At 44.3% G+C, this 13,297-nt stretch overlaps 1 protein-coding gene across 1 annotated transcript; it reads left to right on the forward strand.

Moving 5' to 3' along the window:
• The first annotated feature begins 251 nt into the window (after positions 1–251).
• Positions 252–12,847, forward strand: LOC106579349 (beclin-1-like). The gene is made up of 3 exons (XM_014159193.2): positions 252–263; positions 489–631; positions 12,511–12,847. The coding sequence occupies exons 1-3, from the start codon at positions 252–254 to the stop codon at positions 12,677–12,679; spliced, it is 324 nt and encodes a 107-aa protein (XP_014014668.1). The 3' UTR covers positions 12,680–12,847.
• Positions 12,848–13,297: the final 450 nt, after the last annotated feature.

Genomic DNA, 13,297 nt, shown 5'->3' on the forward strand with positions numbered 1-13,297 from the left:
CATTTTCCCGCTGCACCTTGGTCTACTTCCTACGACAACCGTTACACAAAGAAACCACTACTAAAGGACACCAATAAGAAGATGAGACTTGCTTGGGCCAAGAAACATGAGAGATGGACATCAGATCAGTGGAAATTTGGCCTTTGGTCTGATGAGTCCACATTTGAGATCTGGTTCCAACCGCCGTGTCATTGTGAGACGCAGGGTAGGTGAACGGATGATCTCCGCATGTGTGGTTCCCACCGTGAAGCATGGATGAGGAGGTGTGATGGTTGTTACCAACAAGAGAGGTCTCGAACTAAAAGGTACAGTACATGAGCATACTTACCGCTGGCTACTATATGGAGACAAACAACAAACATTTCCTAATGAGCTGTGAAAAAAAGAACTATTTTCCAATGCTCATTAGACTGGCCCAAGCCAACCCCAGTGAATAAGCCATGTTGTATATGGTACATTCCACTGTCTCTTTCTTCTTGTGTGTGTAGGAGCTACCACTGTACTGTACAGGGGGCCTGCGCTTCTTCTGGGACAACAAGTTTGACCATGCCATGGTGGCCTTCCTGGACTGTGTGCAGCAGTTCAAGGAGGAGGTGGAGAAGGGAGACACGGGATTCTGCCTGTCCTACAGGTCAGTCAACTCGTCCAGCAGACATCATCAATTTATAATTGTAATCATCTATGGATTATGCCGAGAGACCAAGGATTAAACTGTCAAAAGCTGACCAACTTCAGTTATTTGTGTAAATTTGGTAAATTAAACAACTAAATTAATTAGTTTATCTTTATTGATTTTTCCAATTCATAAAAAAAAATGTCACTCCTTTTCATATTCAGATTTGACAAATACGTTCCCTTGTTTCTTAATATTTCATTTATTCTATTTTCCTGCACTAGTAACACATCTGACAGAATGATTTAGATGAGTATTTGGATTTGATTTTATTGAGGTGTTTTATACAGGTGTTTCTGTAGATTTGAGGAACTGCTGAACACTGTTGGTTTAGACGTTTCTGGATACAATACTGCCTCCTAGTAGTACTGCCTCTTATTGGAACCCTCACAGATTCCAAGGTAGAAGTCCTCATTTGGGCAGCTGGTGGTTTAGCAGTCACTGTATGTCTGTCTGTTCAATCCAAATTACAAAAGAGCGACAGACTCAGGTCCCTTGGTGCATCACACCACGGATCGCTTCACGTAGCCAGCCAGTATAGTGCCTTTGAGACGGTGCATGGTGGAGTCATAGACCCCTCGTCTAGAGCTCTTGGAGGAGAGCTTGGCACAGATCTCGCTGTGTTTCTCCAGGCGACTAGGATCAAAGCACCGGCCGCAGTGCTCACACTGCTTCAGCTTGGAGTTGGCTGCACTCATCCCAAATCGACGTTTCAACACCACCTGAATGAATGGATGTTATCAGATGGGACAAATAATGGGCAGCTGGGAAACAAAGACAAGATATACAATATGTACAAACCAGATGAGGCTGGTGGGAGGAGCTCATTGTAATGGGCTCATTGTAATGGCTGGAATAGAACAAAAGCAACGATATCGCACACATCAATCACATGGAAACCACGTTTGATTCTGATCAATTCATTTCATTCCAGCCATTACAACGATCCTATCCTCCTATAACTCCTCCCATCAGCCTCCTCTGATACAAACACACGTGATCACCAACACTACACTAGATCAGCAGGTAGCATGGCTTTGGAATGTCAAGCTACTTTACCTGTCTGTCCTCCTTTTTCTCTTCCATGTTCAAACCCTTCTTGACATCCTTTGGCTTGCTCACAGTGTATCTTGTGGCTGTCTGCTTTGGCTTACTTGCCACGCTGCTTTCTTCTCCATTTCTCCTCACCTCTTTAATCCTTTCTTCCTCTTCTTCATTATCTCTTATCATCTCCCATAGGTCAGAATCCACCTTCATCAGGCAGATCTCCTGGATGAACTTCTCCACCTTTTTTCTCAACCGTTCTTTTGCCTTTTTCTCCTCCAAAGCCTGAACATCCATCTTGGCCCCACTCTTAATCAGTTTCAATTCTTGGGTGACACTGATCAGCGTGGCCTTCATATATGCCATCACCTGCTCAGCCTCTGAGTTAAAGACGTCCCATACCATCTCATCGGGGCACGGTGGTAGATCCTGTACAGTTAGGGTCTGAGTCTTGAACTGAAAGTGTTTCTTCACAACCTGCCTTCTGTACTTTGAAGCAGCAGGACAAGGGCTGCCCTCTGGTCTGACTGGCTGGAATGGCTCCTTCTTGGCATCATTGTTTGGCACAGTGACTCTAGCTCTAATGGGAGGCAGTGGCATCTTGGCGACCATATTGGCTCCATGGACTGCCTTCATTGGCTTGGTACTATGGAGGTAGATGTCTTTCACCACGTAGGTTTGATCCCTCTTGGTACGGATGGGTTGCAGTGGCTTCCGGATGGGAGGAACAGTAGCCTTCCCTGACTGCTGAGATGTTGGAGCTACATGCAGTCCTTGACTCTTCCCATTGCAGATGGACCTCTTCTTCTGCAGTACTGGGATTCTGGAGGGAGGATGTGGTTTCTTTTCCACAGCCTTCAAATTGGCAAGTCGCTGCAGAGCACCCTTTCTTTCTTCAGTCAACTCCAGTACTGGGATTCTAGAGGTGTTTAAACTGTTTTGTTTGAGCGCTGGAAGCTTCTCAGTGGCCTTGGGTTGAGATGGCAGGGCAGGCTGAACGGAGTTGCTACTGGCAGCTCCAAGGTTCCCTGTTAAAGCATTATCTTCCATTAGCGGCTGCAAGAATCTCCTCATCATCAAGGAGATTAACAGTGGCCTTCTTCCAACCTCGTTCTGCAACTAAGTTGTAGTCTAGTAGCACTTTCTATATTTTATGGTGATCTACTGTGTTAACTATATCTCAGGAGGAATCTGTTAGATTGTCTTGGATACTAGTGTTCTATTTTCAGCAGTCAGACACCAGAATGTTCAAACAGAACATTTGGAATTTATTGATCATTTCTGACATCATAATTGGTTCACAAATAATGAGATTTCTAGAATCTCACATACATAATCTCACATACTTAATAGACCATAATATACTGCCCAAAATGGTGAATGTGACCTACCTGTGTTGAACTGCTTGCCCTCATCTCATATTTAAACATGCCACTTTTCTTTGAGGTGAAACATATTACTGAACTCTCTGAATTGTCAATTTAAAGACATTTTGACAATTTATTTATTACAAAATTTAGCTAACATAGTTAATTCAGAGATTATTTTTATTTCACCTTTATTTAACCAGGTAGGCAAGTTGAGAACAAGTTCTCATTTACAACTGTGACCTGGCCAAGATAAAGCAAAGCAGTTCGACACATATAACAACATAGAGTTACACATGGAGTTAAACAAACATACAGTCAATAATACAGTAGAAAAATAAGTCTATATACAATGTGAGCAAATGAGGTGAGATAAGGGAGGTAAAGGCAATATATAGGCCATGGTGGCAAAGTAAATACAATATAGCAATTAAAACACTGGAATGGTAGATTTGACAGTAGATGAGTGTGCAAAGTAGAAATACTGGGGAGCAAAAATAAATAAATATATAAATACAGTAGGGGAAGAGGTAGTTGTTTGGGCTATTTATAAATGGGCTATGTACAGGTGCAGTGATCTGGGAGCTGCTCTGACAGCTGGTGCTTAAAGCTAGTGAGGGAGATTTGTTTCCAGTTTCAGAGATTTTTGTAGTTCGTTCCAGTCATTGGCAGCAGAGAACTGGAAGGAGAGGGGGCCGAAGGAGGAATTGGCTTTGGGGTTGACAATTGAGATATACCTTCTGGAACGCATGCTACGGGTGGGTGCAGCTATGGTGCCCAGCGAGCAGAGATAAGGCGGGACTTTACCTAGCAGGGTCTTGTAGATGACCTGGAGCCAGTGGGTTTGGCGACGAGTATGAAGTGAGGGCCAGCCAATGAGAGCGTACAGGTTGCAGTGGTGGGTAGTATATGGGGCTTTGGTGACAAAACGCATGGCACTGTGATAGACTGAATCCAATTTGTTGAGTAGGGTGTTGGAGGCTATTTTCTAAATGACATCGCCAAAGTCGAGGATCGGTAAGATGGTCAGTTTTACGAGGGTATGTTTGGCAGCATGAGTGAAGGATGCTTTGTTGCGAAATAGGAAGCCAATTCTAGATTTAACTTTGGATTGGAGATGTTTTATGTGAGTCTGGAAGGAGAGTTTACAGTCTAACCAGACACCTAGGTATTTGTAGTTGTCCACATATTCTAAGTCAGAACCGTCCAGAGTAGTGATGCTGGATGGACGGGCAGGTGCAGGCAGCGATTGGTTGAAGAGCATGCATTTAGTTTTACTTGTATTTAAGAGCAGTTGTAGGCCACGGAAGGAGAGTTGTATGGCATTGAAGCTCGTCTGGAGGGTTGTTAACACTGTGTCCAAAGAAGGGCCAGAAGTATACAGAATGGTGTCGTCTGCGTAGAGGTGGATCAGAGACTCACCAGCAGCAAGAGCGACATCATTGATATATACAGAGAAGAGAGTCGGCCCAAGAATTGAACCCTGTGGCACCCCCATAGAGACTGCCAGAGGCCCGGACAACAGGCCCTCAGATTTGACACACTGAACTCTGTCGGAGAAGTAGTTGGTGAACCAGTCGAGGCAATCGTTTGAGAAACCAAGGCTGTTGAGTCTGCCGATGAGGATGTGATGACTGACAGAGTCGAAAGCCTTGGCCAGGTCAATGAATACGGTTGCACAGTACTGTTTCTTATCGATGGCGGTTAAGATATCGTTTAGGACCTTGAGCGTGGCTGAGGTGCACCCATGACCAGCTCTGAAACCAGATTGCATAGCGGAAAATGTACGGTGGGATTCGAAATGGTCGGTGATCTGTTTGTTAACTTGGCTTTCGAAGACCTTAGAAAGACAGGGTAGAATAGATATAGGTCTGTAGCAGTTTGGGTCAAGAGTGTGCCCCCCTTTGAAGAGGGGGATGACCGCAGCTGCTTTCCAATCTTTGGGAATCTCAGACGACACGAAAGAGAGGTTGAACAGGCTAGTAATAGGGGTTGCAACAATTTCGGCAGATCATTTTAGAAAGAAAGGGTCCAGATTGTCTAGCCCGGCTGATTTGTGGGGGTCCAGATTTTGCAGCTCTTTCAGAACATCAGCTGACTGGATTTGGGAGAAGGAGAAATGGGGAAGGCTTGGGAGAGTTGCTGTGTGGGGTGCAGGACTGTTGACCGGTGTAGGGGTGGCCAGGTGGAAAGCATGGCCAACCGTAGAAAAATGCTTATTGAAATTCTCAATTATAGTGGATTTATCGGTGGTGACAGAGTTTCCTGTCCTCAGTGCAGTGGGCAGCTGGGAGGAGGTGCTCTTATTCTCCATGGACTTTACAATGTCCCAGAACTTTTTTGAGTTTGTGGTGCAGGAAGCAAATTTCTGCTTGAAAAAGCTAGCCTTGGCTTTTCTAACTGCCTGTGTAAATTGGTTTCTAACTTCCCTAAAAAGTTGCATTTCACGGGGGCTGTTTGATGCTAATGCAGAACGCCACAGGATGTTTTTGTGTTGGTTAAGGGCAGTCAGGTCTGGAGAGAACCAAGGGCAATATCTGTTCCTGGTTCTAAATTTCTTGAATGGGGCATGCTTATGTAAGATGATGAGGAAAGCATTTTTTTAAAATAACCAGGCATCCTCTACTGACGGGATGAGGTCGATATCCTTCCAGGATACCCGGGCCAGGTCGATTAGAAAGGCCTGCTCGCTGAAGTGTTTCAGGGAGCGTTTGATAGTGATGAGTGGAGGTCGTTTGACCGCTGACCCATTACGGATGCAGGCAATGAGGCAGTGATCGCTGAGATCTTGGTTGAAAACAGCAGAGGTGTATTTAGAGGGCAAGTTGGTTAGGATGATATCTATGAGGGTGCCCGTGTTTATGGCCTTGGGGTTGTACCTGGTAGGTTTATTGATAATTTGTGTGAGATTGAGGGCATTGTTAGGGCTGCATCAATTCAATCTGGTATCAGAACAGAATTTAACACTAAGTCACTGAATATATTCTCAGTTTTTTTATTCAATATAATTAGTCAAGCGAATAAATGGTAAATGCAATCTTCGTAAATACGGGTTCACTGTAACACCTCGCAGGGCAAACAGAGAACTGAGTGACATCCTTTGCTTTTCATTAAATACTTTGACAGAGATAGTTCCCGCTCACTGCTGGCCTGTCAGAGGGAGGATGAGCATGGTTTAAACTTACTCATCCTATCGTTGGCATGCAGGCTGGTCCCAGCCTCTCGACGCATCTTTGTTGCCAAGCATAGTTGTCTTCTAGCTTATCTTCATGTGTGTACCCGAGAGTCAGACACCCAAGGACAGTGCCTGTTTTTATGCTACAGTTAGGACAGTTTCTGCTTTTGTGCTACAGCTATCTTCCATTCTACCAGCCCCTCCCGTACACCTGTCCTTGAGCGGCCCCACAACCAGGCATTGTGTGTGTGTGTGTCACGAGTCTACTCAGCCTACACTCCTACTAGCCAGCAACCCTCCAGTTAGTCATGTCTATTATATGTTGCTCAATCTATGTTAACCTGTTGGGGGTAGGGGGCAGTATTGACACGGCCGGATAAAAAACGTACCCGATTTAATCTGGTTACTACTCCTGCCCAGTAACTAGAATATGCATATAATTATTGGCTTTGGATAGAAAACACCCTAAAGTTTCTAAAACTGTTTGAATGGTGTCTGTGAGTATAACAGAACTCATATGGCAGGCAAAAACCTGAGAGGATTCTGAACAGGAAGTGGCCTGTCTGACAAGTTGTTGTTCATCTTGGCTCTTTTCATTGAAGACTGAGGATCTTTGCTGTAACGTGACACTTCCTACGGCTCCCATAGGCTCTCAGAGCCCGGGAAAAAGCTGAATGATATCGAGGCAGCCCCAGGCTGAAACACATTATCGCTTTTGGCAAGTGGCCGATCAGAGGACAATGGGCTTAGGCGCATGCCCGAGTCGACCCCATGCTTTATTTTCTTTCGTCTGTTAAACTAAATGCAGATTCCCGGTCGGAATATTATCGCTTTTTTACGAGAAAAATGGCATAAAAATTGATTTTAAACAGCGGTTGACATGCTTCGAAGTACGGTAATGGAATATTTAGACATTTTTGGTCACGAAATGCGCCATGCTCGTCACCCTTCTTTACCCTTTCGGATAGTGTCTTGAACGCACGAACAAAACGCCGCTATTTGGATATAACAATGGATTATTTGGGACCAAACCAACATTTGTTATTGAAGTAGAAGTCCTGGGAGTGCATTCTGACGAAGAACACCAAAGGTAATAACATTTTTCTTATAGTAAATCTGACTTTGGTGAGTGCTAAACTTGCTGGGTGTCTAAATAGCTAGCCCTGTGATGCCGGGCTATCTACTTAGAATATTGCAAAATGTGCTTTCACCGAAAGGCTATTTTAAAATCGGACATATCGAGTGCATAGAGGAGTTCTGTATCTATAATTCTTAAATTAATTGTTATGCTTTTTGTGAACGTTTATCGTGAGTAATTTAGTAAATTCACCAGAAGTTTGCGGGTTCTGAACGTCACATGCTAATGTAAAAAGCTGGTTTTTGATATAAATATGAACTTGATTGAAGAAAACATGCATGTATTGTATAACATAATGTCCTAGGTGTGTCATCTGATGAAGATCATCAAAGGTTAGTGCTGCATTTAGCTGTCTTCTGGGTTTATGTGACATTATATGCTAGCTTGAAAAATGGGTGTCTGATTATTTCTGGCTGGGTACTCTGCTGACATAATCTAATGTTTTGCTTTTGTTGTAAAGCCTTTTTGAAATCGGACAGTGTGGTTAGATTAACGAGAGTCTTGTCTTTAAAATGGTGTAAAATAGTCATATGTTTGAGAAATTGAAGTAATAGCATTTCTAAGGTATTTGAATAACGCGCCACAGGATTCCACTGGCTGTTACGTAGGTGGGACGATTTCGTCCCGCCGGCCCTAGAGAAGTTAATACAATATAAACCTCTTAGTGCATTACAGTCCGTTCATACTTAGGCCTACATCTACTGTAAATGGTAATACATCACATCTAATAAGTGAAATAAAACCCAACAGCATCAAGCTTAGATTGTAGGACGGCCGGGGTGTTAAGTATGTCACAGTTTAGGTCACCTAGCGGCATGAGCTCTGAAGATAGATGTGGGGCAATCAGTTCACATATGGTATCCAGAGCACAGCTGGGGGCAGAGGGTGGTCTATAGCAGGCGGCAACGGTGAGAGACTTGTTTTTAGAGAGGTGGATTTTTAAAGTAGAAGCTCAAATTGTTTGGGTGCAGACCTGGATAGCCTGCAGAGTACTGTCCTACTATCTCTGCAGTAGACTGCAACACCGCCCACTTTGGCCGTTCTATCTTGTCTGAAAATGTTGTAGTTAGGGATGGAGATTTCAGAGTTATTGGTGGTCTTCCTAAGCCAGGATTCAGACACGGCTAAGACATCCGGGTTGGCAGAGTGTGCTAAAGCAGTGAATAAAACAAACTTAGGGAGGAGGCTTGTAATGTTAACATGCATGAAACCAAGGCTTTTACGATTACAGAAGTCATCAAAAGAGAGCACCTGGGGATTAGGAGTGGAGCTAGGCACTGCAGGGCCTGGATTCACCTCTACATCGCCAGAGGAACAGAGGAGGAGTAGGATAAGGGTACGGCTAAAAGCCATGAGAATTGGACGTCTAGGACGTCCGGAACAGAGAGTAAAAGGAGCAGGTTTTTGGGGGCGATAAAATAGATTCAAGGTATAGTCTACAGACAAAGGTATGGTAGGATGTGAATACAGTGGAGGTAAACCTAGGCATTGAGTGATGATGAAAGAGATATTGTCTCTAGAAACATCATTGAAACCAGGTGATGTCATCGCATGTGTGGGTGGCGGAACTGAAGGGTTGGATAAGGTATAATGAGCACGGCTAGAGGCTCTACAGTGAAATAAGCCAATAAACACTAACCAGAACAGCAATGGACATGGCATATTGACATTAAGGAGAGGCATGCTTAGCCGTGTGATCATAAGGGTCCAGTGAGTAGTGAGGTTGGTTGGGGTGACGGTGATTCAGACAGCTAGCCGAGCCATGGGTAGCAAGCTAGCAGAAGATGGAGGTCTGTTTTTAGCCACCCCGTGTGTTTCCGTCGGTAGATTAGTGGGTTCCGTGTGGTAGAGGGGACCAATCCAATTATCAAAATAGTTATAGATATAGTGGTCCAAGAAGATTGTTCGATAGACCTGTTCAGATAGCAGCCAATATGCTCAAGACAGCTAACGATAAGCGGGCCATAGTTTGCAGATGGGCGTTCAGGTTACATTGCGATGGAGGGGCCAGTTGAATAACTCCCTCGGGCAGATAACGTCGGAATTCCAGTCATGACGGCCCGGTGGGGCTCCGCATCAGCAGTAAAACGGGTCCGGATAGGTGATTGTAGCCCAGGAGTGACTAATGGAACTATTCAGCTGGTTAGCTCCAGGATAATTGGTGTTTGCTCCGGAAACAACGTTAGCCAATAGTCACTCGGATAGCAGCTAGTTAGCTGCAAGATCCAGGTGTAAATGTCCAGAGCTTGCGGTAGAAATAGGTCCGGTATGCTCTGGTCTGAGTCGCGTTGTACAAAACTGGCGATAGCTTTACGAGGTGAATAAACTGCTCAAAAAAATAAAGGGATCACTAAAATAACACATCCTAGATCTGAATGAATGAAATAATCTTATTAAATACTTTTTTCTTTACATACTTGAATGTGCTGACAACAAAATCACACAAAAATAATCAATGGAAATCCAATTTATCAACCCATGGAGGTCTGGATTTGGAGTCACACTCAAAATTAAAGTGGAAAACCGCACTACTGGCTGATCCAACTTTGATGTAATGTCCTTAAAACAAGTCAAAATGAGGCTCAGTAGTGTGTGTGGCCTCCGTGTGCCTGTATGACCTCCCTACAACGCCTGGGCATGCTCCTGATGAGGTGGCGGATGGTCTCCTGAGGGATCTCCTCCCAGACCTGGACTAAAGCATCCGCCAACTCCTGGACAGTCTTTGGTGCAACGTGGCGTTGGTGGATGGAGCGAGACATGATGTCCCAGATGTGCTCAATTGGATTCAGGTCTGGGGAACGGGCGGGCCAGTCCATAGCATCAATGCCTTCCTCTTGCAGGAACTGCTGACACACTCCAGCCACATGAGGCCTAGCATTGTCTTGCATTAGGAGGAACCCAGGGCCAACCGCACCAGCATATGGTCTCACAAGGGGTCTGAGGATCTCATCTCGGTACCTAATGGCAGTCAGGCTACCTCTGGCAAGCACATGGAGGGCTGTGCGGCCCCCCAAAGAAATGCCACCCCACACCATGACTGACCCACCGCCAAACCGGTCATGCTGGAGGATGTTGCAGGCAGCAGAACGTTCTCCACGGCATCTCCAGACTGTCACGTCTGTCACATGTCCTCAGTGTGAACCTGCTTTCATCTGCGACGAGCACAGGGCGCCAGTGGCAAATTTGCCAATCTTGGTGTTCTCTGGCAAATGCCAAACGTCCTGCACGGTGTTGGGCTGTAAGCACAACCCCCACCTGTGGACGTCGGGCCCTCATACCACCCTCATGGAGTCTGTTTCTGACCGTTTGAGCAGACACATGCACATTTGTGGCCTGCTGAAGATCATTTTGCAGGGCTCTGGCAGTGCTCCTCCTGCTCCTCCTTGCACAAAGGCGGAGGTAGCGGTCCTGCTGCTGGGTTGTTGCATTCCTACGGCCTCCTCCACGTCTCCTGATGTACTGGCCTGTCTCCTGGTAGCGCCTCCATGCTCTGGACACTACGCTGACAGACACAGCAAACCTTCTTGCCACAGCTCGCATTGATGTGCCATCCTGGATGAGCTGCACTACCTGAGCCACTTAGGTGGGTTGTAGACTCCGTCTCATGCTACCACTAGAGTGAAAGCACCGCCAGCATTCAAAAGTGACCAAAACATCAGCCAGGAAGCATAGGAACTGAGAAGTGGTATGTGGTTACCACCTGCAGAACCACTCCTTTATTGGGGGTGTCTTGCTAATTGCCTATAATTTCCACCTGTTGTCTATTCCATTTGCACAACAGCATGTGAAATTTATTGTCAATCAGTGTTGCTTCCTAAGTGGACAGTTTGATTTCACAGAAGTGTGATTGACTTGGAGTTACATTGTGTTGTTTAAGTGTTCCCTTTATTTTTTTGAGCAGTATACTTTTGAAAAAAAAATAATAATAAAAAAACAGATCAGCACCACATTTGGTGAGGCGGGTTGCAGGAGAGTGTTTTGACGTTGAGTTTCTAGAAAAAATATACAAAAAGATATGCGAAGAAAAAGACAAAAATACATAAAATACATACACACAGGACAAGACGAGGACAAAGGACATCTGACTGCTACGCCATCTTGGAAACCTTGAAGACGCTATAGAAATAGAATATAAATGCAATAGAAGCGTTGTTTCTTGTACTATTGTGTCTTTAGAGGACTGTTTCACTTTGATGTCATTTTTCTTTCCTTATTTTGTCTTTCTTTTCTTCTGTTAACTAGATATTCTTTGTTATTCTTTGTTAACTAGCTAACTTCTTCCAGGAGATTCCCTAGCAACTGCTTAGCAACTGGTAAACAATTCAGCTAGCTAAGATAACTGTACAATTTTATGAAAAATAGTAACTTTTTCAAAAACCTATCTTCATTGTTTGTTGCTTGTTTTGTCTCCAATTCAGTCTTGCAATTTTCTTTTGCTTTTTTCCAATGTACTTCACTCTAAAAAACTCTAAAACACCATGTAAATTTCAATATTTGTAGGAGCTCATTTTTTCAGCAGCTGCTGCTCAATTTGGAACTCTGAAACTTACCTTTGCCTCGACAGTCTCGCCCAGATCATCATGGCGTTTGTAGTTCTTTATGATAGCCACATTAGCAGCTAATTAGCAGTTCATTTTTGGGGGCTAAATACAGTCAAATATATTGATAAGTCACCTTGTCCTACAGATATTTACACGGTTATCTAAACGTCACACAAGGGTAAGCCTACATGAAACACATCCCTTTTAAGTGTTTCTAAAATTTCCTATGGTGAAAAATGAATGGTGGAAGCACGGTTGGAACCATTTCCTTGTTTGACCGCTATGTTTATTGGGTATTATGACTCATACTGTGGTACTCTATTGTACTTACACAAATAACTGGAGTTGGTCAGCTTTTGACAGCTTAATCCTTTGTCTCTGCATGATCATTTGCCTCCAACTAGTCACTAGCATGAGAAATCTGCAGATTAGTTTGTCTTGGCATACTGGCCTTAGATTAAAAAAATGTGGGTGTTAGCAGCTGTAGATGTCTCACCAGTTTCTTTCATGCCCCTCAAGAAATAAACACTTGGGGTTTGAGTTTTAACAAACCTTTTTCTGTTATGGGTCAGGATGGATGTCGAGAAGGGCAAGATTGAGGACACAGGAGGCAGCGGCGGCTCCTACTCCATCAAGACCCAGTTCAACTCAGAGGAGCAGTGGACCAAGGCACTCAAGTTCATGTTGACCAACCTCAAGTGGGGCCTGGCGTGGGTGTCGTCTCAGTTTTACAACCGATAGATGAGGACTCACCCTGGGTGTGCCCATTGACCCTTCTAAAACCACCCTTTCGTCACAATGTGTGACTCTCAAAAGTTCTTCTTCTACAATGCTCTCCTTGCTTCCCTATGATGTTTCGAGAGGGTGGGGAGAAGACTGGAGGAAGGACTTTTGAGATTCACCACTGGTGTGAGTTCAAATCCAATAAGTCTTGTTTCCTTGTTTGATTTCCATATTGACCGTTTGAAAGGACAAGATAAAAACTGTTAAATTATACACATTGAAGTCCACCTAGACTCGTATGTGTTATGAAGGGAGCTATCTGAGAATTTTGGAGAACATTCCAGGATTGAGTCCTAATAGTAGCTAAGTGGCTTCTGGTTGTGTCTTTTCCTTCATATGCACATATCTTATGACACTGGATAGGTGAAAGCTGTTGTTTCCAATTGACCTGTTCAATTCTTAAAGATCAGTACACATGAAGGGAATGAGAGAAGGACACGTTGAACTACTGAGATGCAGCACTGGAATGGGTTGTTATGTATCACATGCTTCTTACTTTGCTCCAGAAGCAAAACTGGGGAGTCACGAATCTAGTTTTCTGCCTATTTTTCTTCAATTGGTTTGTGTCTTTGTGGT

The sequence above is a fragment of the Salmo salar genome, chromosome ssa19 (assembly GCF_905237065.1).
Source record: "Salmo salar chromosome ssa19, Ssal_v3.1, whole genome shotgun sequence".
In the NCBI taxonomy this organism is placed as follows: Eukaryota; Metazoa; Chordata; class Actinopteri; order Salmoniformes; family Salmonidae; genus Salmo; species Salmo salar.